Below are 24797 nucleotides of genomic sequence, written 5' to 3'. Positions count from 1 at the left end.
TAGGACGAGGATGGGGCCGAAGAAGACAACAGCCGTGTCGAGCCTGTTGGACATGCTGACACTGGTTTGGAGAATATGTCCAACTTTTCTCTGGAGTAAGTTCCTGACAGTTTTGCTAGACTTATAATATACATGTAACATCATTAATTGCTGCAAGTATCTCAAGAGCACATGGCATGCGGAATGTTTATGCTTTGTTGAAGACATGCCATGGTTTGTGTTCCCAAAGTGTCTTTCATCTGCTGAGTTATGCAGTGTTAGTGATGTAGCATGAAGTGCCCGCATACCTGTCCTCAGTTTCATGCCTTTTAAATACTATTGAATTAGAATGTTAAAGTAGTATTTGGTTGAAATAGTCTGTTGTATTAACAGAATAATTGCATCAAGAAACCACAATAGTCAGTATGGTGTAATTTTTTTTAATTGAAAAAACAGAATCTTTCAAGTTACTTGAAAGGCCCTTGGCCAGAAGTTTAAATAAAAGGACAAAGAAATAAGTTTTCTTGTCTTATTGCAACTTTCCATTTGTTTAAATATTGGCATGTTCAAAATGGAAGATGTTCTCATGACTTCTTTTTTGGATGGCATAGGGCAGGGAGAGAAGGTGTTTCAAATTCTGTCCTTGACTTTGGGTAAAAATTTAAGATGTTAACACTAACATCTTTTCTTAGTCTCTCAAGAACAAAGAATATTCTTGGTGAGATTAAGCAGGGTCTATGATCAGGTTATATTTAGATATACTGAGAGTATTTCCATTTGAAAAGTATTTGCTATACAGTAGTTCTTTTGAAAAAGAATGTGTAATAAAATTAATTTATTAAAGTTAGGTTATTATTAGCTAAAAGCTAACTGCTAATTTGTAATATTGAAAAATAGGAATTTATGAAAATCTTTGGAGAAAACATTTAAAATAGTATTACTTTTGTAAATATTTTAGCTGGATATCTAAATTTTCATTTTGTCATAATTAGTGCATGTCATAATTAGTGCATTAGTCTATGCACACATTTTCCATTTTGTTTTCATTTGTTTAATATTTCTATGTGCATTTACTCTTACTATATTTATAGAACATTGGATAACCTTATGTTTTGTGTAAACACATGAAATACAGTTGAAAACTGACATTCTTGCATTCTATAGAAACAATATGATCTTTGTCAGATTATTGGTAGTTATTCACAGTTGTCTAGTTGTTTAAGCTATCCGTGTATAGAAAGTACCACTTAAAAATATTTATTGATTAATGCTACTTAGATCATTGAATATAATAAGAATATATGAAAAAAATCTACAAAGCAAGTAAAATGTCACATAGTTTAGAAATTACATTCTCCAAATTATACTTGCTTTTATTAAATTCAAGGTATTATTAATAGTATAAACTTCATGGAAGTGAATCTTGAAATTATAGAATGCTCTGCTTCTTACCAGAAAACTTTAGGTACTTAAGAAGATATATATATATATATATATATATATATATATATATATATGGCTTTAAAGCTCAGTTGGGAAGTTATTTAGTTTTAAGTTTGTTAAAATTTTAGTTTTGTGACTTAGATTTGCCTCAGTCTAATAACAGTGTGAAAAAGGGTGACCTTGACTTACGATGGAAGAGTGATTAGTGAGGACAATTGGGTTCATCTTTAGACTGTCGTCACCTACAGAGACTAAAACTTTGACTATTGGAATATTGGAAGGATTAAATGATACAAGTTAGAACACAAATTATTAGTGCTACAAAGGTATTATGCCTTTTTTGAGCTGATCTTTTATTAGAGGTTCAGTAATAGATCCCAAGGTGGAAACATTTCAATCGAAGCTTAGAGATTTGATTGCAGAGCATGAACTCACGTTATTCAGAAGAGCTGGTCCAGGAGAAATGGTTCTGTGTCCTTTTTTAATGTAGTTATTTCTGATGATTGCTCTCCCTTCATGCCATCAGACTAATGTTCAGGTATGTAGTGTTTGGTGTTACCTTCATTACCACGCTTATATCCCGAATCTGTACGTATGTGCGTGTGCCTGGCGGGATTTCTGTTCTTTTCTCTTTCGTTGTTTACTGTGTGTCTGTGTTGTGGTAGTTTCTGTTTTGTTTCAGTTTTGGTTTGTTTACAGTACATGTTCATGCTCCCTCATTCATCATTGTCTCACAGTGATATGGTAAAGCTCGTACAAGTTCCCAACGATGGAGGGCCTCTGGGAATCCATGTAGTGCCTTTCAGTGCTCGAGGCGGCAGGTAACGTATCTTGCAGGTTTTTAATTGACTCATAATGTGGAGTGTTTTATCTTCATTTATGCTCAGATATAGCTTGATGTTGCCTTAGCATGTGCTTAATGGGAAATATTTTCACTTGGGGGCAACTACTACTTCATTCACACATGCAGGTCCTAATCACAGAAAGCACTTAGCTTAATGAAGTGAGGTTTCTCAGGCACAGGAAGAAATCAAGCATTTAAATTATCCTAATATATTTATTGTTCTTCACATCTGAGCAAGCGTTTTACGTTGTGGTAAATGGATAACAGACTTGCAATCACCCTGTCAGGGACAGAGGAAAGTGTATATCTGGAAAAATTCATCCGATGAAATTATGTGGATGGGTTTGGTGATGATTCATCATAAATTTGTGTTTACGTCAGTTTTGTTCTTTAGTCTGATAAGCCTTTGAAAATTTTTAAAGTCTTTGAAGTTTTAGAAGATTAGGCAAACTACAGATGATAATTTTCTATATAGAAATCTTTCACTGCTAAAAGGATTTAGGACTGCAAAGGTATCAGTTTCCTTGATTCTGTCCCTCTCCCTTTTATTTCCTCTGAAAACTGTTGCATTTTTTATTTTGATATATCCAAATAGTGTGAATTGATTTTTGTCAGTAATGCCTGGTAGGCCTCTGTTACTGCATTCCTTCCCTATGGACTCAGCCCATGTGTGTTTAGCTTGTTAAAGTTTTTCTGCATTTCCTTTTGTTTGCCCATCTAGCAATTTCATGCTAAAACATTTATGAAATATTTGGGATCTTAGTCTTTAGCTTCATAATTCTTTTATTGTTATCACTTTACTTTTATTCAAACTTTTTTTAATAGGGAAAATTGGAGAAAGTTAGAATGACTGACAGCTTACAATAGTGAGAACAATGACTGGGACCTTAGAAAATTAAGACCTACTGTAGTGACTGAGAAATTAGAACATTGAGAGAAGAAAGTGACCAAGAACCTAGAACAGTAAAAACCTAAAAAAGTGACAAAGCCTAGAACAGTGACCTAATACAGTGAGAACCTGAGAATGACTTTAAGCCTAAAATAGCAACTGAGTCCGAGAACAGCAATTGAGAACCTAGAGATACGATGGAGAATTTAAAACATAATGAAGAAAGCTGATCAGAGGATGAGGAAGTAGAACAGTGACTGGGAACCTAGAATATTTAATATGGAGGTAGACCAGTGACTGAGATTCTAAAAGATTGACCCAGAACCTAGAATAGTGTCTTTGGACAATAAGAACCATGACTGAGAACCTAAAACAATAATGAGGACCAGGAACCATGACTGAGAGACTAGAAAGGAGTCTGAGAAGCTAGAATAGTGATTGAAAGACTAGAACATAGATTAAAACTGATGTCAAATAGATTTTGTGAAAATTGATAAATTGAACATATTTAAATAAATAATGCATTTTATTTTTAGCACTATAATTTCTTCTTCCTCTTTAATGTTAATACCTGTTACAAGTTCAGATTTCATTTCTTTGTAAAGTACATGAATTATGCATTGTTGTCTAAGTAAAACTTTGATTTCCTTAGAACTCTGATAGTGTTGCTTGAATGTCAGAACTTTACACCATGATGTCAAATTCACCTTGAATTTTCGAGTATATTTTTGCTCACAGAGTTGTAGCTGCTTTTATTTTTTTCTTTCTCTCTTTCATTATTGTTTTTTTTTTATCACTGGGGAAGCATAAAAATTCTCTCAGTTCAACAACATAAGATGTCTTCAAAAAGGCCCTTTATTTTGGCTTTATTTCCTTTAAAACTTGTAATTTAAAAATTATCTCAAAAGTTCAATTAAAAAAGAACTTTCATGAGTAGGAAAAATAGGTGAGAAAGTGACACTGTGTGGATGAATCATTGCCTCCCACAATTCCTGTGCCTTAAGCTGCCTGTGGGATAACTTACCACAAATGAATTTTAATTGTGTATGTACCAACTTGGAATCAGAATTTCAGTTACAATACATCATTTTACACCATTTCCTACCTCAATGTGAAAAGCTATTGGGATAAAATAGCCAGATGAAGAATGAAAAGCAAAAGGAGAATAAGAAAGAGGAATAAACCTCTAATAAGGACCTTTGCCAACTACCATGATTCCTCTTAATGACATTGACTTTTCTTGCACAAAGCACATTCAAGTAAATGATTACTAGAAGAGTTCTATATTGAGTCTATGTGTGTGTGTACACACGCATGTGAGTGCATGAATATGCTGGTGCTGGGCTTTGAACTCAGAGCTTCCCATTCTTGCTCACCCTTTTTTGGTCATAGCTGATACCTAGCACTTGTTCCAGCTTTTTTTCTGGCTAGTTCTCAAAGATTTGTCTGCTAGAGCTGATTTCGAGTCTCTAACCTTAGATCTTTTGAGTACCTAGGATTATAGCTATGAGCCATGAACTTGGCTTAACTGAGTCATTTTTAACCCTAGTAGATTTGCTACTCACTGAGGAAAATTGTATACAGCTTTACTATATTAAAAACAAAGCCCTGCTATACATCACCAGTTTTCATGTGGAAAAACAACAGAAATATTATGGTTTCATCCACCTCCTGTGTGGCATCTTCAGTCTTCCTCATGAACTAGATGGTTGTAGTTCTTTTGTGTTGAATGGATGACAGGAGAGCAAAAGTAGATGGGCTGTCTATATTTACAAATGCCCATTTTTAGGACCCAGGACCTCTGAGATTCTCATACTGCTCCATAGTGGGTTCTTCTTGATTAGTCAGAAATAGTCACTGGGTAATAATTCTGGATTAAGAGCTAGGAGCCAAATAAGAGTAGAACACCATCTTCCTCCAGTGATTTGTAGTCTAAATGGAGTGGCAGATGATGAGATATGTTACAATAATATGATAAGAGCCAGTATAATTATATCATAGGTGATCTGTGGTCAGTAGAATTGTCCAAGGTAAGTTGAGTGGAACTGGCTTTTACTGGAAGGAAGGTGAGTTTGAATGTTATGACAGTTTGTAATAGTAGCTGCATCAACTCTTTGCTAGCTATGAGGACAAATTAAGCAGTGAAATATAGTAGAAAAGAAGAAATTAAGTAGAACTTGTGAAGCAATTGCATGTGTATCTAAGGGGAATATAAAAATACATATTCATAATATATAACTTTAAATTTTCAAGACTCATTTCCCTCCTTGAAAATTCAAGTTATCCTTGGACCTGCTCAAGTTTAGAGACATAACGAAGTAACTTTTATTAGATACTGACAGATGCATGTCAGTCTTGCTTTCTCATTTAAAATTTTTAAAGTCAGAGGGTCAAGTACAATTTGGAATGAGAAATGCATTGGTGAGAGAAAGAAAACTCAGTGGACTACTTGGAAGTCCTGTGTGATTAGGAAACTACTAATTGAAACTTGTGAGTCCATGTTGGAGAAAATTTGGCTATTTTTAGGTCTGATGCAAAAAGGTTGGTGGTGGTTTTGTTTGTTTTCTTTTAATGGGAGATATTTCCAGGCCTACTTTAACAAGGTCATTTTCTTCAGTAAGTTGAATGCTGCTCCTAACTTGATCAGAGTCATCACTGGAGAATAAGTTTATTTCACAGCCCTTCTTGATACCTAGAAATGGAGACAAATGGGAATGGAGGCAGTGGTAACCTTTTTGTGATACTGCTGCTCTTTAGGCCTTTTCTTGTATATTACTCACAAGTAGCAAATGGCCGTCTTCTTTCAGAATGCTTCCTTTGGTTCTTTTGCTTGGAAATAAAATTATCTTTCACATTTCTCTGATTTAAATGATAGGCTCGGGAACAAGACATGAGAAAGGGTATCAAAGTATGTGAAGTAATGCACATTCTATCTGTAACCCTTCTAGTAATTACAATAAAAATATATGAAAAATGAAAAAAAATAAATCACCAGTGTACAAGCCAGGCTCTACTGGTCCACACCTTTAATCCTAGCTACTCAGGTGGCTGAGATCTGAGGATCACAGTTTGAAACCAACCATGGCAGCAAAGACTCTCAGGCTCTTATTTCCAATTAACCCCCAAAATGTCACACATGGAACTGTGGCTCAAGTGGTAGAGCATCAGCCTGGAACAAAAAGTGCTTAAAACAGTGCCTAGGCACTGAGTCCAAATCCCCGAACTGGTGTACATGTGCCTGTGCGCCATCCCCCCTGCTCCCCCCCACGTAAAATACATGAGCTAGATGATTTTTTTAACTCTTCTTTTCTGCATGAGGAGAAAATTTACCTTAATTTTACCTTGTTGTATTAGTAAAATAAATTTCTATAACTTTAAAAATAAGCTCATCTAAGTTAAAAAAAATACAATAACAATAACGAATATGTCAGCCTCCATAGTATTTAGTGCCTTTCCTGAAGTTTTTCCATAAATAACATGACAGATAGAATGCTATCTATATAAAGTAAGATACACATTTCATACTGAAATAACTATTGGTTATGGGGCTTGAACTCCGGGCCTGGGCGCTGTCCCTGAGCTCTTCAGCTCAAGGCTAATGCTCTACCACTTGAGCTACAGCACCACTTCCAGTTTTCTTTTTGTGCCCTGGCTGGCTTTGAACCACAATCTTTAGGTCTCAGCCTTCTAAGTAGCTAGGACTACTAGCTACCAGCAACAGGCTAGTTATTCTCAAAGGATTTTATTGACATATATCTAAATCTCTATCATCTATCTATCTATCTACATACTGATGACTATCTACATACTGATTTACTAGAGATTGAATTCAGGGCCTTATACTTACCATTGAATTATTCAAATAGAATAGACACTTTATGTCCCTTCAAATATTTATATGATTATTAATTAATATTAGTTTAACTCTTACCTCATCTAATATATATTTTATTGCTCTTTTCTCTGTAATATATTCAAACCAGAAATGTATTTTCTTTCTAAAATTTCCAGCTGGAAATTTCTCATTATTTTTCTATGTCAACCAGTAAGTACTGGACCAGACTTAGAATATATAAATTTATTATTGACAGAGGGATTGGGTGGTTGGTTAAGATCAGTCCAAGATATTTGTGTGGAACCAACAATTGTCTACAAATATAGACTGAGGCCAGTTGACTTCACTTAGCCAGGTTGGTTTTTTCTGCATTAAATAAGTAATCATTTAGCAATGTTCTTGTCACAATCTAATAAGAATAACCAAATTGTGAGACTATATACTTAATTTCTGTTAAGTATATAGTTTGGTATTTGGGTTGAGTAGCAGGTATTGGTTCATCAAAATAACATTATTTTTCTCTTACCTTGGATCTGAGAGAAAACTTATCATTGCACTATGAATTCAAGAATCTCAATACTCATTTGTTGAATTAATTGGGTACATAAGTTAATAAAGAATAGAATTGAGCTTTATAAAACAGCTTAGAACAAACATGCTCTTCAACATTGAGCGCTCAATTTTAACTTATTTTCATAAAAACACAATCTAACTATATTTAGACTTTTGTCTGAAAGTTGTCAATTGTGTATTCTGAAGTACAGCCACTTTTACTACATGTGTTCAGAGAGAAACATTTTATGATGCATTTAGGTGATCGTGCTTTTGTTTTTGCATATACTGGGCCAATCTGTCATCTGTCATTAGTCTTAATCTGAGGCAATGCTACATATTTGTTTACCTTTTTGGCTATTACATCTCATTGTTTATTTATTTTGTGGCATTTTGGATCCAACTGAGAGTCTTGTATATTCTGAGAAAGTGCTGTAGTGCTGGGCTGCATCTCTAGTCCAAATCCACCTCTCTCTCTCTCTCTCTCTCTCTCTCTCTCTCTCTCTCTCTCTCTCTCTCTCTCTCCCTCTTTCTCTTTCTTCCTTTCTCTCTGTCTTCCTTTCTCTCTCTTTTTCTTTCTTCCTGTCATCTTTCTTTCTCTCTTTCTCTCTTTGCTTGCTTGCTTGCTTGCTTTCTTTCTTTCTTTCTTTCTTTCTTTCTTTCTTTCTTTCTTTCTTTCTTTCTTTCTTTCTTTCTTTCTTTCTTTCTTTCTTTCTTTCTTTCTCCAGATTTTAATTTTAACAAAGGCTTTCTTTTACTACTGCTGTGGTTCTCTGAGGATCTGTAGAGCACTGTCAGGTATGTAGGGAAGTAACAGGTTCTTATTGATGGCATCTCACTCTTCTCTTCCATATTCTGACTTCACTTCTGTTGTGGTGTTTACACTGTGTCAGCTTTTATTAAGATGAATTATGATCATTTCCATACAGCTGGGTGACAGTTGTGGGAGTTCACATTATCAAAGCAAAACTCAGACTAACTCAGCCAATTTAGATGTCAATAAAACATTTGTTACTTATTTTCAGTTTTATCATTGGTTCTAATTTATACTTAGAATTAAAAATTTTAACATGTGTGACTGAGTTCGTTTTAATTAAGTGTATAATTAGGCTAATGAACCTTGTAAAAATGTAGTGGTGCAATCCTTAATATAATCTAAGCAGTTAAATTTCTAATTATGTATCCAAAATCATTTGCAAAGAAGCAGCATTCCAAAGGCTTGTGTTCCACCACTGCATTTATTCTTCCTTTTCTTTCTAAAGGCATTGTTCACATAGTATGATAAAGTCTTGAAAGAAATGTATATGTAAATGCAGGGGGTTTTTTTTGTCTTAGGAGAGTTATTCAGATGTGAAAGTTGTACACAGTGGTATATTATTTTTCGTTTCCCTTCTGCCTTTCCTCTCCCTCCCTTCCTTCCTGCCTCCCTTCTCTCCTGCCTCCCTTTTTTCCTTCCTTCCCTCCCTCCCTCCCTCGTCAAAATTTGAAAAAAAAAAACAACCAACTATAGAAAGCATTCTTTATAAGAGGACAAGAGTTCAGTATTGTTTGTATTGACCACAAGAACATCCATTACTTGAACTGCAGGGAAATCAAATAGGACTTGGTTTCCGTTCCCAGGGGAGGTGAAGAAGTGACTGTAAGGTTGAATCATTTCTGCATAAGTCTGCCTGGCCCCATTAATAAGTTTGCCATGAGTCTTCTGATGTAGGAGTCAGCACAAGCAATCTGGAGTAGTTCTGTTACTAGATTAATTCTTCAGATAGCTCATCGCATTCCTCACTCCATTTTACTTTTTGCAGTGATGTCTTCTGGATATGATTTTCTTTGTATGCCTTGTACTACCTGCCAAAGAGGAAATGGCTGTTCTGTCCCACCACACCATATTGGCCTATAGGTCCAGAATCTCACTGGCTACTAGTGTTTTGGTAGTCATATACCATGGGTAGTTTGTTCCTTATAGCTTCAGAACAAAATGCCCAAATGTGCTTTTTATTACAGCACCATTCATTGGAGATGGCTTTATCTTTTCAGTGGCAGATATGGAAGTCGTCATTCAGCTCACACTACCACTTTTTCCCAGCAAGATGACAGTACCTGTCACTGCCACTTTGCCTGGATTTGCCTTCAGACATGCTTTCCATTCTCAGACAGTTTTCTTTGTGTGTGTGTATGTGTGTGTGTGTGTGTGTGTGTGTGTGTGTGTTTTCTTCCCCCCTTCCCATTCCTTTTGTAATCATTTCACCTAGTGAAGTAAATGAGATAATGTTGCAGACTGTAACACTTTTAAATTAATTCATTCTTTTTGAGAGAATGATGCTAATAGTGTGGTCAAGTACTTAGAATCAGCATGGTGCTAACTTCACTTGAATTCAATCTGTTCCTGATTCCCTGATCTCTTCCTCCTCTGGCAGCCCTCCTCCCACCCCACTCCACCCCACCCCACCCCCACCCCCACCCCATCTGCAGATAACCAGAGCTCAGTGAAAGAAGCCAGACACTTTTGTGACTATTATAGATTGTGGATGCTAAAGCCTGGGTTAATAAATTCCCATTATTTTTCCTGTCAGTGTGATAGACCATTTATTAAACTGGTAACACTTTTTGGTATGTTAAGATGGCTGGTGCATTCGAGCCATGTGGAGGGGCTTATTCAGAAAGCCAATCATTCAGCAGATGAAACACTGGTATTTAGATCTACATTTTAGTATGGTTACCAGGAAAACCATATTATTCTAGATGACTATAATTCCATGTATCTATTATTGTGAAAAGATTATGGGTATCACTATAAGATTAAAATACAAATTTCTGAGATACACTAATGTATGTACTTAGTGAGTTAGAAGTAGTTCTTACTAGTAACAGTTCTTATTATAGCCAGCTTTGGACTCCTGAATTCAAGTGATCATCTTGTACCTCTCAAGTAAACCTATCAAGTAAGCTGAGGATAGATGACTGCAAATGTAACCAGCAGTTCTTTTAGATATTCTTCTCCCTCCCTTCTTTCCCTCCCTTTCTTTCCTTCATTCCCCCCCCCTTCTTTCCCCTCTTCCTCCTCTTCCTCCTCTTATTCTTCCTTTTCCTGGGACTTTAACCCAGGGCCTTGTTGTAGTTATACTATTTTTAAACTACTGTGAGTACTGAAAGGATATACTGGAAATAATATCACAAATTTAAGCATATTGTCAGTACTCATTAATAGAGCAAAATAAAAATTAAGTATGTACACACACTTTAACTGTGTGTGTGCATGTGTATACATATATATGTATATACATTTCTCAAGAAACTTTCTGTGGTTTATTTAAAATTATACAAATTCTTAAAATACATAAAACAATAAGCATTAGTCACTTTAGGTTGCAAAAATGTTGCCAGTCTATCGAGATGTCATTTACTAATTTTCCCAACTAAAAATAAGTTAACTAGAGTCTCAGTGAGACACAGTTTTATTATAAGGACTGAATGCATTCACTTTAAAAAGGAGTTCCTGTGAGTCAGACATTGTATGTACACATGCAATCCCAGCATGTAGGAAGCTAATGTGAGCTTGAGCCAAGCATGGTGTATGTGGACAGATTTGGTTTTAAACATTACCATACAGGAAAATAAATAAGGGGTTTTCATCTGCACAAAGAGCATTTTGCAATAGGTGTGCCAGCATACACGTGGTTGTGTTAGTATCAACTATAGATGATTGAGGACTCTTAGATTCCAGGGTGTTCTTTTCATCATTTCTGTGAAGCTCAAGTAGCTAAATCACTTCTCATTCCATTTATGTCAGCATTGATTTGATTTCTCACATAAATATTATCCAGTCATTAGAATCCTAGATATTTTTGTCCCTTTTGTTTTTGTTTTGTAAGATGAGAAACATGGTTTCACGGTTTCATGGGCCTCAAACTTGTGATGCTCCTGCCTTGTTTCCTGAGCGCTGGAATTATAGGCACATCACACCATGTTCAGCTGACCTATTATATAGAATCATATAAAATCTCTTCCTCCCAAATATGAGCTAACACACTTAAATTTCTGATGTTGCTTGCCTTTTAGTTAAAAATATTTTTTTAATTTTCAATGTGATGTATAGAGGGTTACAATTATTTTCATCGGTTAGTGGGTACATTCTTTTTTTTAACTAAAGAATTTATTATCATTGATTTTTACATCATATTTCAAATGACGTGTTTAACAAATGCATGTTCAGGAAGGGAATCTCTATATGCAACCACTGGTACTTAGTTTTTTGAACATAATCAAAATTAGGCTAAGGGTTTGCATATCATAGATACATATTAATTTATGAAATAAAACATTATGTCTATAGAGTCATAGGTTTTTATGTCTATGTAGTTATGTTTATATTTCCAATACCATGTCCATAGCAATGGGTATGCAAATATTGAGTCCTTGCTCTTGTACTGTTTGGATCTAATAGCCACATATTAAGGACATTGAACATTGCTACCTCTTCCCATGTTTTTTCCCACTTTTCCTCCCTTAGTTGAAATTTTCACATGTTTACTTAGTTCCAATATGTAATAGTAAGAAAGCAAAAATTACATGTAGGAATAAGAAAGCAAAAATTACACATTTGCTTTTAACCACTCACAATTAATAATTTTAGAATTTAACACTAATAGACATGAATTTCAAGTAATCAATATATAAAAAACAATTTATGCATTTTCTTTTTGTTCTCCCTGGACTTTGATAGACTCAGTCTTAGTATAATATCTCTTTAACATGGTTAATAAATAGTACAATGAATTGAATTGAAAAATTTATAAATATTCACAAAATATAAAGTGAAATAGGACTTTTATTTCAGTTTATTTCAGTTCAATGACATCTTTAGGATAAATGTTACTTTAGTGGAAATAAAAAAGCTCTGTGAGTATTTTCTGCTGACTTGAATTCTGTATTGTAAAAGCATATTGGAATTATGAGACTTGTCTGCCTCAGCTAAACTCAATCATTTATTCATTCAGTTTCATTTATCAGATCTTACTACTAGCTAAGTGCTTGAGTATATATTATTGAATCCCATCTTCTACATCTTCTAGGAGCTTACAAATGCAATAGTAGAGATAAGGTGTGTATGTGACAGGCAAATGAGATAAATAGTTCTAGAAAAGATAGAATAATTACTGCCAAAGTTTGGAAGAGATAACTGTTAGAGAACATTTTTACTGGAAAGCATACACAGGGTATTGCAAGTTGTAGGTTTACTAGAAAATGTAGAGAATTGGTTTTGAATTGTAGTGTCTTCAATTTTAATATATGAAGAATTCTAAATTTTGATATTGGCCTTTAGAGGGGAGTCTAAGTTTAAATGGAATTATAACACAGAATGTTTGCCAATCAACATGTAAATAATAACAGTCACAACTAGTTATAAACACCTACATCTCAAAAAATGTATTTACTGTTTGTCCCAGGAGACATAGAACACGCTGCCATGAAAAACAATAAATGTTGGCAACAATGCAAGGGAGAGCAGACCATAATACATGGTAGGAATGTGAATTAGTGCATTCAATATGGAGATCAGTATGGAGAATCCTTAAAAAACAACAACAACAACAACAAAAACTACTCTAATACTCAGAAATACTACTTTTGTATATTTATCTAAAACATTGCAAGTCAGAATACAATCGAGGCACTTGTATGTTCATATTTATTGGAGCACTATTTACAGTAGCCAAATTATGGAAACCACCCGGTAGCTGTATATCCAATGATACCAAGAGAATGTGTGTCTTTCTCTTTTTATCTTACACATACAATAGAATTTTATTCATCTATTAGGAATAATATTATGTGATGTGCGGGGAAATGAATGGACCTGGAAAACATCTACTGAATAAAGTATGCCAGGCTCAGAAAGACTCAGAGGGTACATGTTTTCTCTCATGTGGATATTAGATCTGAAATGAAATATGTGTATGTAAAACCAACTAAGGGATAGTACCCACAGGAGTGAGACTCCATGTTGGAATCCCTTGACCATTTATCAGTTAGTTTAACAAAAACAAATATCAGAAAGCTGAAAACATGTCCTAACTAAGAAATTGAGCCTAACAGGTGGGAGTAGATGAATGGAAAGAGGAACTAGTTGACAAATGAAGTCCTAACACTCAAAGTCGACATGTGAAAATAGTATTTGGAAACTTGTGGAGACAAATGATAAGAGAGATGGGAGAATGACAGAAGGGACATGACTCTGATCAACACACATTGCACATGTAAATGGACACATTAAATCAAAATGCTGTTGTACAACTCTTTGAAGAAAAAAAATATATTTTTTTTGTCTTTTCTTTTTGGTACTAGGGATCAAACCCAAGATGGTGCACTTGCTAGGCTGAAGATAATTTCTGTCTTTTTTTTTTTTTTTTTTTTGGCCAGACTATCATCTTGACCTCAGGGCCTGAACACTGTCCTTAGGCTTTCTCAAGGCTAGAGCTCTACCATTTGAGCCACAGCACCACTTCCAGCTGTTTCTTTGTATGTGGTACCGAGGAATCAAACCCAGGTCTTGCTAGGCAAGCACTCTCAATAGGTCAAACTTCCAGCATCTGAAGATAATTTTTTGAAAAGGAAAAAAAGAAGCTTGTGTTCTAAACAAATGACACTGGTATTTCTTACTTTTCCTCCAAGGATCTAAAAAGTTTATTCAGACTTCTCCTTTAATCTTTAACTTGCATGTGTAACTGGTGAACTGTCACAATTTGATATGATGTTACCACATTTTCCTTCAGATTAAACTGATAGCAAATTACTTACCTTAGTTAAGAATCCTAGCATGTATTAACCTTCTCAAACCTCCCTAGAGTGAGGTGAGCCATTCTTGATTGCCTTTCTACACAGAAAGGGATAGATTGTAATAAGCAGGATACCAAACAAGACAGCCAAAGTCATTCACAATATGCTCATTCGTGATCCACACTGTGATAACCACCGAAGTGGTAAGCAGGCTCTATTTGGAACATTGAAAAATATGAGCTTACGGAAGTTAGGGAGAAGGAAGGGATTTATGTTGCCTTTCCATACATAGTTAAAAATATATTCTAATCAGTTCCACTCCCTCTATCTCTTCTTCTTCTTAGCCTTTTACAGTTGGCTTCAGAGTTGTAATACTGGCAAGCTAGAAAATGTATCTTAGAATGATTGCAAGTGTCCATTTCTACATATCATTTTAGACAGTTGTGAATTCTTTCCTAGTGTCATTTAAAAATAGACTAATTATGAATAATGCCTCCTCTTATAAAAGAGTCTTTAAAAATATGGTGCCAGCATTAAAGCAATTAGGGCATTGTACATAATAGAAATACTACATGTGTAACCGTATGCATTCTTAATATTCCAGAACCCTGGGTTTGTTAGTCAAACGACTGGAGAAAGGTGGGAAAGCTGAACAAGAGAACCTTTTCCACGAGAATGATTGCATTGTCAGGATTAATGATGGTGACCTTCGAAATAGAAGATTTGAACAGTAAGTCTGAGGCTGAGTTGTGGTCTTTCCTTGACACGGGAGACTGGAGTGCAGTCAGCTGCCATGCCCTAGCATGTCAGAATCCTGGGTACTGAAGAGAAGTGCTTTATGCCATTATCTAGCTTTTAAAATTTTAATCCAACTCAAGTTAATTACTACCATTAGACTATATTTCAGGATGTCATCTGAGCAATAGAGTGCTTTTTAAAATATTATGGGCCTGAATTTGGCTTTACAATTCTGCTAGTTTCTCACTTTTTAAAAGTTTACCACTGTACCCAATTGTATTATACTTGCATTGTATTATACTCACATTCCCAACTTCATTGCATATAATGTCTCAGTATAAACAAGTAAATAGGGCTCCTTTAAACCACAATATTGCGCCTTATTCAGATTTTCTTTATTGTGACTCAGTTCTATTCATTTAAAACATGGCTATTTCCTATTAAAGAAATAAGAGAGAACTGACTGGAAAACTGATAAGCTGTGAGAGGTGATGGGAGAACCGTGATATGGCATCCCCCATAGATGGCATAGCCTTGGGTCCACTCTGCTGGTAACATTTGAATAATTTTGACTGGGTCAGTTCCTGTCCTGAAGGGCTGCACAATTTTGTACATGCAAAGCCTGTGCTCTGGGCTGGACCATGGCCTAGTGGCAGCTGCTTGGTTAGCATGCACAAAGCCCTGGGTTCAAGTCCCTGGTGCCACATATATTATAAAAAGCCAGAATCAGTGCTGTGGCTCAAGTGGCAGATTGCTAGCCTTGAGAAAAAAGTGTCCAAGGATAGTGCTCAGGCCTTAAGTTCAAACCCCGGGACTGCCCCACCCCCCGAAAAAAAAAACCCAAACAAACAAACAAACAAAAAAAAAGCCCCCCCAAAACATGTGTTTTTTTACCCAGAGCTACATCCCTAGGTGTTTCAGTGGATTGTTTTTTGTTTGTTTGACTTGTGGAAATTGTTTGTGGTTTAAAAAAAAACGTAACAAAAACATTGTGTCAGGATTGAACTCAGGGCTAAGATGTTGTCCTTTAGCTTTTTAAATCAAGGCTGGCACTCTATTTCTTGAACCACACATCTACTTTTAGCATTTTGTTAGTTAATTGGGGGTGTTTCATGGACTTTCCTGCTCAGCCTGGGTTTGAGCCACAATACTCAGATCTCCACCTCCGTATTAGGTAGAATTGCAGGCATGAGCCACCCATCAGTGCTGTTTTACTGTGGGATTTTTGCATACTTGAATTAATTTTGGTAGTTCATAATGAATAGTTAGTTGCTTCTTTTAGTTTCCCAAATATACAGACATTTGTTACTTTGAAAACTCAAATAGTCCTATGATTTTTACAAGTTGTACAGGAAAATACTATAAGAGAAAAGGCTGTGTTTGATTTTGTTAATATTAAAATTAGAGTATGCTTGTATTTAAGAAACTTAATTTAAAAACGCGGGCACACTATTTTATTGTCATAGATAGGTCTACCATTTTTTTTTTTTTCCAATCTTGGGCTTGAGCTCAGGGCCTGAGCACTGTCCTTGGGCTTTCTCAAGGCTAGAGCTCTACTACTTGAGCCTCAGCACCACTTCCGGCTTGTTTCTGTGTATGCGGCACCAAGGAATTGAACCGGGGTCTTCGTGCATGCTAGGCAAGCACTTTACCACTGGGCCAAACTCCTGGCCCCGGTCTACCATTTTTCATTGAGAGAATGAGAAATTTATATTTGGAGAAACAGCTCTGCTTATCTCAGAGCTTGCAAACTTAATAAATGGGTTATCAGAATTTTGCTTTTCAGTTTCAACAGCCTGTCAGTTCTTATTGCTTAATTAGTATACTTAATTACACTCATGATATCTTCTAGTCTGCCAATCCTCGTTTGCTAATTTTCCATTTTTTTTTCCTTCCCCCTCATCCTCAGAGCACAACATATGTTCCGTCAAGCCATGCGTGCACCCATCATTTGGTTCCATGTGGTCCCTGCTGCAAATAAGGAGCAGTACGAACAACTCTCCCAAAGCGAGAAGAACAACTACTATTCCAGCCGTTTCAGCCCGGACAGCCAATATGCAGACAATAGGAGTGTGAACAGTGCTGGGCCTCCCTCATCGCAGAGAATGTCCAGACTGAACCACCCACCTGAGCACATAGACACTCCCCCGCGACTACCTCACAGTGCACACCCTTCTGCCAAACCACCCTCTGCCCCAGTGCTGGCCCCGCAGAATGTGTTCAGTTCTAGTGCAAGCAGTGGTTATAGCACCAAAAAAGTAGGCAAGAGGCTCAATATCCAGCTTAAGAAAGGTATCACCTGCCATATTTATTTTTTTGCTGCAATTGCTTTCAACGAAATAGTAATGACCTGAACACATCTTGTGTTATGTTTTGTGGTGATGGGGAGCGGAATTCTGGGACTTGTGTATACTCATGGGCAAGTGCTCTTCTGCTGAGCAACACCTCCCAGCCCAGCACTTCAGTAAGACAACTCAAGTAAGACTATGTGAAAAGCAACTGGCTGTTTAATTGTTTTAGAAAGAGAAAGAGGCTTTTACTATATATCCAAAATTGTCCTTGACTTCAGCTTCCTGGCTCAACTTCCAGAATGGATTGCAGCCTGACGCCATTACCCAATCAGCTGTACCTTGATTTTGAACATCCTATTTAAAATTACATTTTATGATTCACAGATTCATCTGTGGCCTCTAAATAAAAGTACAAAACTTATAGCATGAGTTTTTAAGGAACTAGAAGTCGAGTATGTTGCAGTGGGATTTTGATAATAGATGGCAGTCATTTTATTTCCTGGCCTTGCTGTCCAAACCCAGAACCACCTTGAGGATTTTGCTGTGGACTCGGCTACTTGCTGTCTCGACATAGATTTTAAGGAAGACTATAAAGCTACACCATGCTGGCCCTAGCATTTTGGTGACTGAAGTCTCCAAGGCTATGCTGCCTTCTTAGTTAGGCTTCCATCAAGCATGGAGACACACATTGGCTGTGTCCATTTTAGTGGAGGATTTTGATCTGTTTTATAATTCTATCTTTCAAAATAGTGTCATTACATAAAATATTTCTGTGTGCTCTGCCAGCTTCTGTATTGGATATAAATTCATGCAGAGTGATTTCCTTAGATTACATGGTTAGCAGCAGCATTCTTATTGCATCACTTTCTGTCTCCTGGTATCAAACCATTTTTCTTTACTTTTGGGACAGCATTCCATTTTGCCATTCTGAGCTTTGATCTCAGGGACTGGGCTCTGTCCCTGAGTCTCTTTGTGCTCAAGGCTAGCTGTCTTATCACAGCACCACCTTTGGCTTTTTTTCTAAGTAGTTTTTATTGGAGAGTCTCGGGGACTTTTCCTCAGATTTCGGCTTCCTGATTAGCTAGGATTACAGGTGTAAGCCACTGGCCCCTGGCTGGGACGGTGTTTACAAACTTGTAAACTCTGCAGCTGCACTTTCCTTTCTAAATCATATTTGTTCATTAAACTCCGTGTGGATTACAAGTTCCTTATTTCTAGTTACTGGCTTTTTTTTTTTTAACAGAGGAGTTATAGTTGTATGCATAAGGTAATGAGCACATTTCTTTTTGAACAGTGTTATCACTCCTTTGTTTTCCTCTCCTGACCTCCCTCCCTGCTCCCTCTCCCTCCTGCAACTTGTAAAGTTCATTTCCAATGTGGTAGACATCTATTGAGTATCAGTGTGGGATTGGTTTACCCATTATCCCTTCTCCAAATCAGATAAAGGTATATACAAGACAAAGGGTACAGAAAATTAAAACAAGCAAACAAACAATGACACCAAGGAATTAGACCAAACGAGAAAATAAAACCACAAACAGTACGCTTTAAAAAAAAAAAAAAAGCTTCTTGTTTCCATTTCTTGGAGTTGACTGCATTAAGCATCATTTGTTGCTATCCTAAGGATATCCTCCCTTGTTCTCCTTATGTAAATGCTTAGAGTGCTGTTTAATTAATCGTATCCAAGTGGAATTATTTGTCTTTTACAATCCATTGGATTACCTTGTAGATTTATAGCCAGATTGTAGATAGTACATATGCAGGAAACACACAGCCTACGTTTATTTGGGTGTTCTTTACTTCGCTTAATATAATTTTTCCATTTCCTTACAAATGGGGCAATGCCATTCTTTCTGAAGGAAGCATAGAATTCCAATGTGCATTTATACAACATTTTCTTGATCCATTCATTCATTGAGCAACATCTGGGTTGATTCCATATCTTAGCTATGGTAAACAACATTTCTGGCCATAAAAGAAATGCCAATAAAAACAACATTGAGAATCCATCTCACCCCAGTTAGAATACCATTATGAAGAAAACAAATAATAACATGCTGGCAGGGATGTGTCAAAAGGGAATACTACTACACTGTTGGTGGGAATGTAAAAAAAAAAAAGCAGTATGGAATTCCTCATATGACCCAGTTGCCCTATGACCTGGCAATCCCACTCCTAGATGTTTACCCAAATAATTAATACCACCAGCACAGCCATGTTCATTGCATATTTCATATTGGCTTTCAAGCTCCATTTATTTGCGTGACATAGCCAGGAGGTGACAGCTTGTTTCTGTGCCTTGTAAATACAAGAGGTATGTAATCAGAAGATTATTCTGTCTCTGCCCATTACCAAATTACAGGAAGATCAAATCCTTCTCTTTTTTTCCTCTACTTGAAGAACAGACTCAAGGTCAAAACCAAAAAATATATATTTCAAGAATCACCAATATAACTGTATAAAAGCTAAAATTCTACATAGAATCTCTCTCCAAAGGTATAGGATTTTGTTTGACCCTTGTCATAATATTACTTCAAAAGTACTGTTTCCCTTTTATACTAAAGGAAGGGTTTAATTATAGTGTTCATACAGTAGATATAGCACCTTGTAATACAATGTGAACTCTGTTTGTGTGTATGTGCGCATGCACAATCATATGTGTATTTGCAAATGTGTACCAATCCTGGGCCTTCAACAAATTGCCTGGGAACTATCCCTGAATTTTTTTGCTCAAAAATAACACTCCACTACTTGAGATATAGTTCCATTTCTGCTTGCCTGCTTTCTTGGTTGCTTGCTTTCTTCCCCTACTTAAGACATGGTTCCACTTCTGCTTACGTACTTGCTTGCTTTCTTTCCCTCCCCCCTTTTTTTGTAATTAATTGTAGATAAGTCTTCTTGCTAGGGTTAGCTTCAAACTGCAACCTTCAGCCTCCTGTGTATGTATGATTACGGGCTTGAGTCACTGGAGCCCTGAGTTAATGTGAACTTTTTTTTAATGGAGTGAAAATGTACTTGCCAGCAAAAAAATAATTCTTTTTAATCTTAGAATTAGCAGTATTGTTTCAATAGCATTTAGAAATGTATAATGGAATTTGCATAAGAAAATTGGAAGCAATGATTTTCTTTTAAATATTTTTCTGATCTTGAGTAATCTAAATGATGTTAAGTCCCCAGCCTCTTGTGTGTGTGTGTGTGTGTGTGTGTGTGTGTGTGTGTGTGCTTGCTTAGTTTTTTTCCCTTAAGGTTGATTCTCTTATCTCCTGAATCACTCCTCCATTTCTGTATTTATACTGGTTAATTGAAGATGAGAGTCTCACAGACATTTTTGCCTGGGCTGGTTTTAAACTGACTGAAATCTTTAGTGTTCACCCTTCTAAGTACTTATAATTTCAGGTGTGAGCCATCAGCGCCCATTACATGGTTGTGTATTAATTGTTATTTGCTAAGAATGAAATACACACACACACACACACACACACACACACACACACACACACAGAAAAGCACATCCTGTCTGTGCATGCTGCCAATACTTAAAGACATTTTACAGAAACATAAGTTATATGTACTATAATTAACTCAGCAGAAGAATGTTGACTGTCTTTGTTTAGGACTAAATAGAGATATCTTTGCCTGAGAATTAAATAGATTTCATCATAGCTAGCCCATAGTATTTTCCAATGACTGAAACATTTCAAATTTTAAAATGAAGTACATTAATAACATTGCACATTAGTGTTAACTCTAAATTCAGTTCAAAATAACATTCTTTGGAGTGACAGCAATTATTCAAACTCCTAGTAATTTTAGTGCTAAGAAGTCTTCAGGATAAAGACTCTGGCATATTTTTGGAACTCTGTCATATAATATGGCAAAATAGGATAGCCTCAGTATTCTTGTTCATATAATTAAGATTTCTTAATATTTACTGTCATTTTGGAATTGTGAAACACCCTGTTCTTTGGTAGAAATTAGCTTTTTAATAAAGTCAGAGGAGAAGGTCAGTAATCTATTTCAGTCAGAACAAAATGTTTTGTTGGCTTTGCTAAATGAAAATTGATATCTATTTATCTTTCTCTTAAAGGTCACTGCCTGAAGTTTTAGCTTACAGATTTAGGGGTTATTGCTGATATTTTAATAGAATTGAGGTTCGCATAACAGTCAGTCTTTGTATTCTCAACAAATTAATATTGCAAAAGAATAATTTAGAGTTCATTCTTAATAAATGTTATTGCAAGTCATTAGAGTTCTTTGAAAGCACAGAGACATATGGAAAAGTCCCAGAAGAATAATTAGGAAAATTTCATATAGACAATATGCCATTCCAGTTTTCAACATGGAAGATTGAATGAATTAACAGTTCAGGCACATCAAAGTAATTTTAGACTAGAATAAATGAATGCTTCGTCTGCACTTGGAAATATTTGTGTAGATCTTGTTGTAGGTATTTCTGAGTATTAATTTCTGTTTTCTGTTTCTTCTTTAACCCATAATTTATTCATCAATAATTTTCCGCTTACTAATTTTTTACACTTTTTCCATAGCTTTACAATAAGTACATCAAATTATATGCACTTCTAGATTTTTTCTATTTACAGATCCCTTCTTATAATGAGAAACTATTTTTCTAATATGAGTTGTAGTTGAAACAAAACCTAATATGCAAGAAGCCAAATTTTGTTGTGGTTTAGCTTTGTTTTTTAAAAAAGCTTAGGTAGAGATTACTCCTTATTAGAAGCATTATGAGAATTCTGTGATTCATTAGAAATTTACTACTATCTCCACATTTTTTCCTTATCACATTTTGGCTTATTATATGTAGGTTGTACTGACATTTAACCCCTTTTCTACACTGTCTTGTTTAGTAGATTGCTTGTCAAGAAATCTGTCAAAGAACTAAGAATTTAAATTATAGAAAGCAAGAGAGTAATTTACAAATGCCTCATTAATTTCAATACCTTTAAACACAGGAATGTGATTCTAGATTGGGTAGCCCTGATCAGAAATAAACTTTTTACTTAGTAATTTGCTTTTGGGGGGGTGAATGGGGTATGTATAATAAGATATAGGTTAATTAGAAAAGAACTTGACAAAGATGTGTGGTTCAAGCTTCCAGCAAATCGCTGTGATTGAGGTTTGTTTGGAGTCTGCTACTGTTTATTTTGCTATTTCATCTCCCTGGATTTTTTTTTTCCTTTCACTTGTCCACCTCTTCTCTTCAAATCTAAGTATCACTTTTGTTTGATGAAACTTTTTTTTGAAGTACTAAGAATTGTAAGACCCATAGTTTTCCTTTCTTTGAGCAATTAAGTTCATACTTAAAGACAGAATTGAGTTTTGAAAATTTGGCACACGTAGTTACATGAAGCTTTTTTGTCTTTCAGATGATTGGTAAAGATTATTGCCTTTTGATAGATAAGCCACTTGAACCTTTTGTAATTGGGTCTCTTTTGAAAAACATGTTCGAACTTTTAAAGCATTAGAGAAAAATAGGGTCCCTTGTTAACATTACAAAATGTGAAGTTCAGGTAGAGAACAATAATGGATTCATTCGATGATATGCATATAATATCAAGATATTAATTTACTTAGTGACTTTTCTCTACCATGTATTTAGGGACAGAAGGCTTGGGATTCAGCATCACCTCACGAGATGTGACAATAGGTGGCTCAGCTCCAATTTATGTGAAGAACATTCTACCCCGCGGAGCTGCCATCCAAGATGGTAGACTTAAGGCAGGAGATAGGCTGATAGAGGTGAGTGTCTTCTAATGTCTGCTAAGGTGCCTGTAAGTCAGTTTTGAACACTTATTGGCAAGTAGGAAATTACATGCTTTAGCGGAGGTGTGCATCACAAAACACTGTATCTGTGTCCTATTTTCCATCTTCCCACATTGTTTAATGAGAAGATTCATTGTAATGTAGATTACTTACAAAGTTTGGATTCCTTAGACATTTGGTTTATGAGATAAGATAACCTTTTGCCATTGTACAGATAATGTGGATAGGGTTATTTTGATCTATGGTGTTATATTTATGTCTGACAATGTAAAAAAGCTGTTTTGTAATCAGAACAGAGACAAATGAAGAAGCAAATGAAGACATTGTGTCTTGAAAAGTTTGAAATATCATGTAGAATGAATTGAGACAAAAGTCAACAAAAGTTAAACAGATTTTGAAGAATTTCTGTTTTACATTTCATGACGTTTTTCTGTCATTGTTGGTTCAGTGATGTTTCAGACCATCATGGAAATATATACTTATACCCAGCTTCTATTTGTGAGAAGATCTGATCTGTGCACAGAGAAAAAGAGGGGATCAGATCAAGACACATACTTTGTTGGGTTTTTTTTTCTTCGTGTTTTCTTCAGGAAATTTACTCGGTTCATTTTTGTCCTTCTACGATAGAAACTAGGTCCTCCTGCAAAATTCTCCAGAATATTTCTTTAAATTAAAGGAAATAAAGAATAACTTCTCTGGTTTTTTGTTTTTGTTTTTTTTCCCATGTCAACATTGATTCTTGAAATCTTACATTCTTCCTTTTTGTCCAATACATCTATCAGCATAGTTTAAAGGGCATTATTGTTAGTCTAAGTTTGTAGTCATGACTTTCTATATTTAGAAGAGACTTAGTTGGAATTTGAATCTAATCTGAAAAATAATTTCTTACACCATTTTTTGTTGTCATTTAATTTTATGTTAGTACTGATTGAACTTGATAGAAGTGCCCAGTTGTTTTTCCTTTAATATCTAGGACCTTTTCACTTTCTGTAAACCTATCATCATCACCTCTTTCCTAGAATGCATTATTAACAGCATGTGGAATTATGCAAGATCACTATAAATCATATTTTTTTTCTTTTTTTTTTTTTGCCAGTCCTGGGCTTGAGCTCAGGGCCTGAGCACTGTCCTTGGACTTTCTCAAGGCTAGAGCTCTACCACTTGAGCCTCAGCACCACTTCGGCTTTTTTCTATGTATGTGGTACTGAGGAACCGAACCCGGGTCTTCATGCATGCTAGGCAAGCACTTTAACCACTAGGCCAAACTCCCGGCCCCTATAAATCATATTTTAAATACATAAAACTTTGTTATTACAAATGAAAACTATTTGTCTTGGATAAATTACTTTTCATCTAGAAAGAATATTGGGATTTTTTTAAAAGAATTATGTATAGGGCTTTCTGAAACTGTTGTACTTCTTGTCACATAAGAACAGTGAGAATTCCTTAGAACTGCTTGTCCTAAAACTCTTGTTCCTGCTCAAATACTCTTATAATGATAATAAAATATAAATAAAAAAGTGAAAATAAAAAATGAGCAGATACAATGGTTCATGCTTGTAGTTTCATCTCCTTGAGAGGTAAAAACAAAAGGTTGTGTATGGTAGTACATGTCTATAATCTAGCTACTTAGAGGCAGTTGTGCTTGAAGGCCAACATAGGCACAAA

At 35.6% G+C, this 24797-nt stretch overlaps 1 protein-coding gene across 11 annotated transcripts in view; it reads left to right on the top strand.

Annotated features, from left to right (window-relative positions):
* The window catches only part of Pard3 (par-3 family cell polarity regulator), a 575898-nt gene that overhangs the window by 306208 nt on the left and 244893 nt on the right, over positions 1 to 24797 (top strand). For 10 of the 11 annotated variants that reach the window (XM_090319128.1, XM_090319127.1, XM_090319126.1 and 7 more), the window contains exons 6-10: positions 4 to 95; positions 2160 to 2243; positions 14921 to 15046; positions 16964 to 17346; positions 22966 to 23105. In XM_090319128.1, coding sequence (XP_090175254.1) covers positions 4 to 95; positions 2160 to 2243; positions 14921 to 15046; positions 16964 to 17346; positions 22966 to 23105 — 825 coding nt within the window. The remainder of the gene's footprint in view (positions 1 to 3; positions 96 to 2159; positions 2244 to 14920; positions 15047 to 16963; positions 17347 to 22965; positions 23106 to 24797) is intronic. The other variant, XM_090319125.1, reaches the window with a different exon arrangement.

Source organism: Megascapheus bottae, chromosome 26, assembly GCF_031878675.1.
Source record: "Megascapheus bottae isolate mThoBot1 chromosome 26, mThoBot2.hap1, whole genome shotgun sequence".
In the NCBI taxonomy this organism is placed as follows: Eukaryota; Metazoa; Chordata; class Mammalia; order Rodentia; family Geomyidae; genus Megascapheus; species Megascapheus bottae.
Note: the sequence above shows the minus strand (reverse complement) of the source record. Positions and strands in the feature narration are given on the sequence as shown.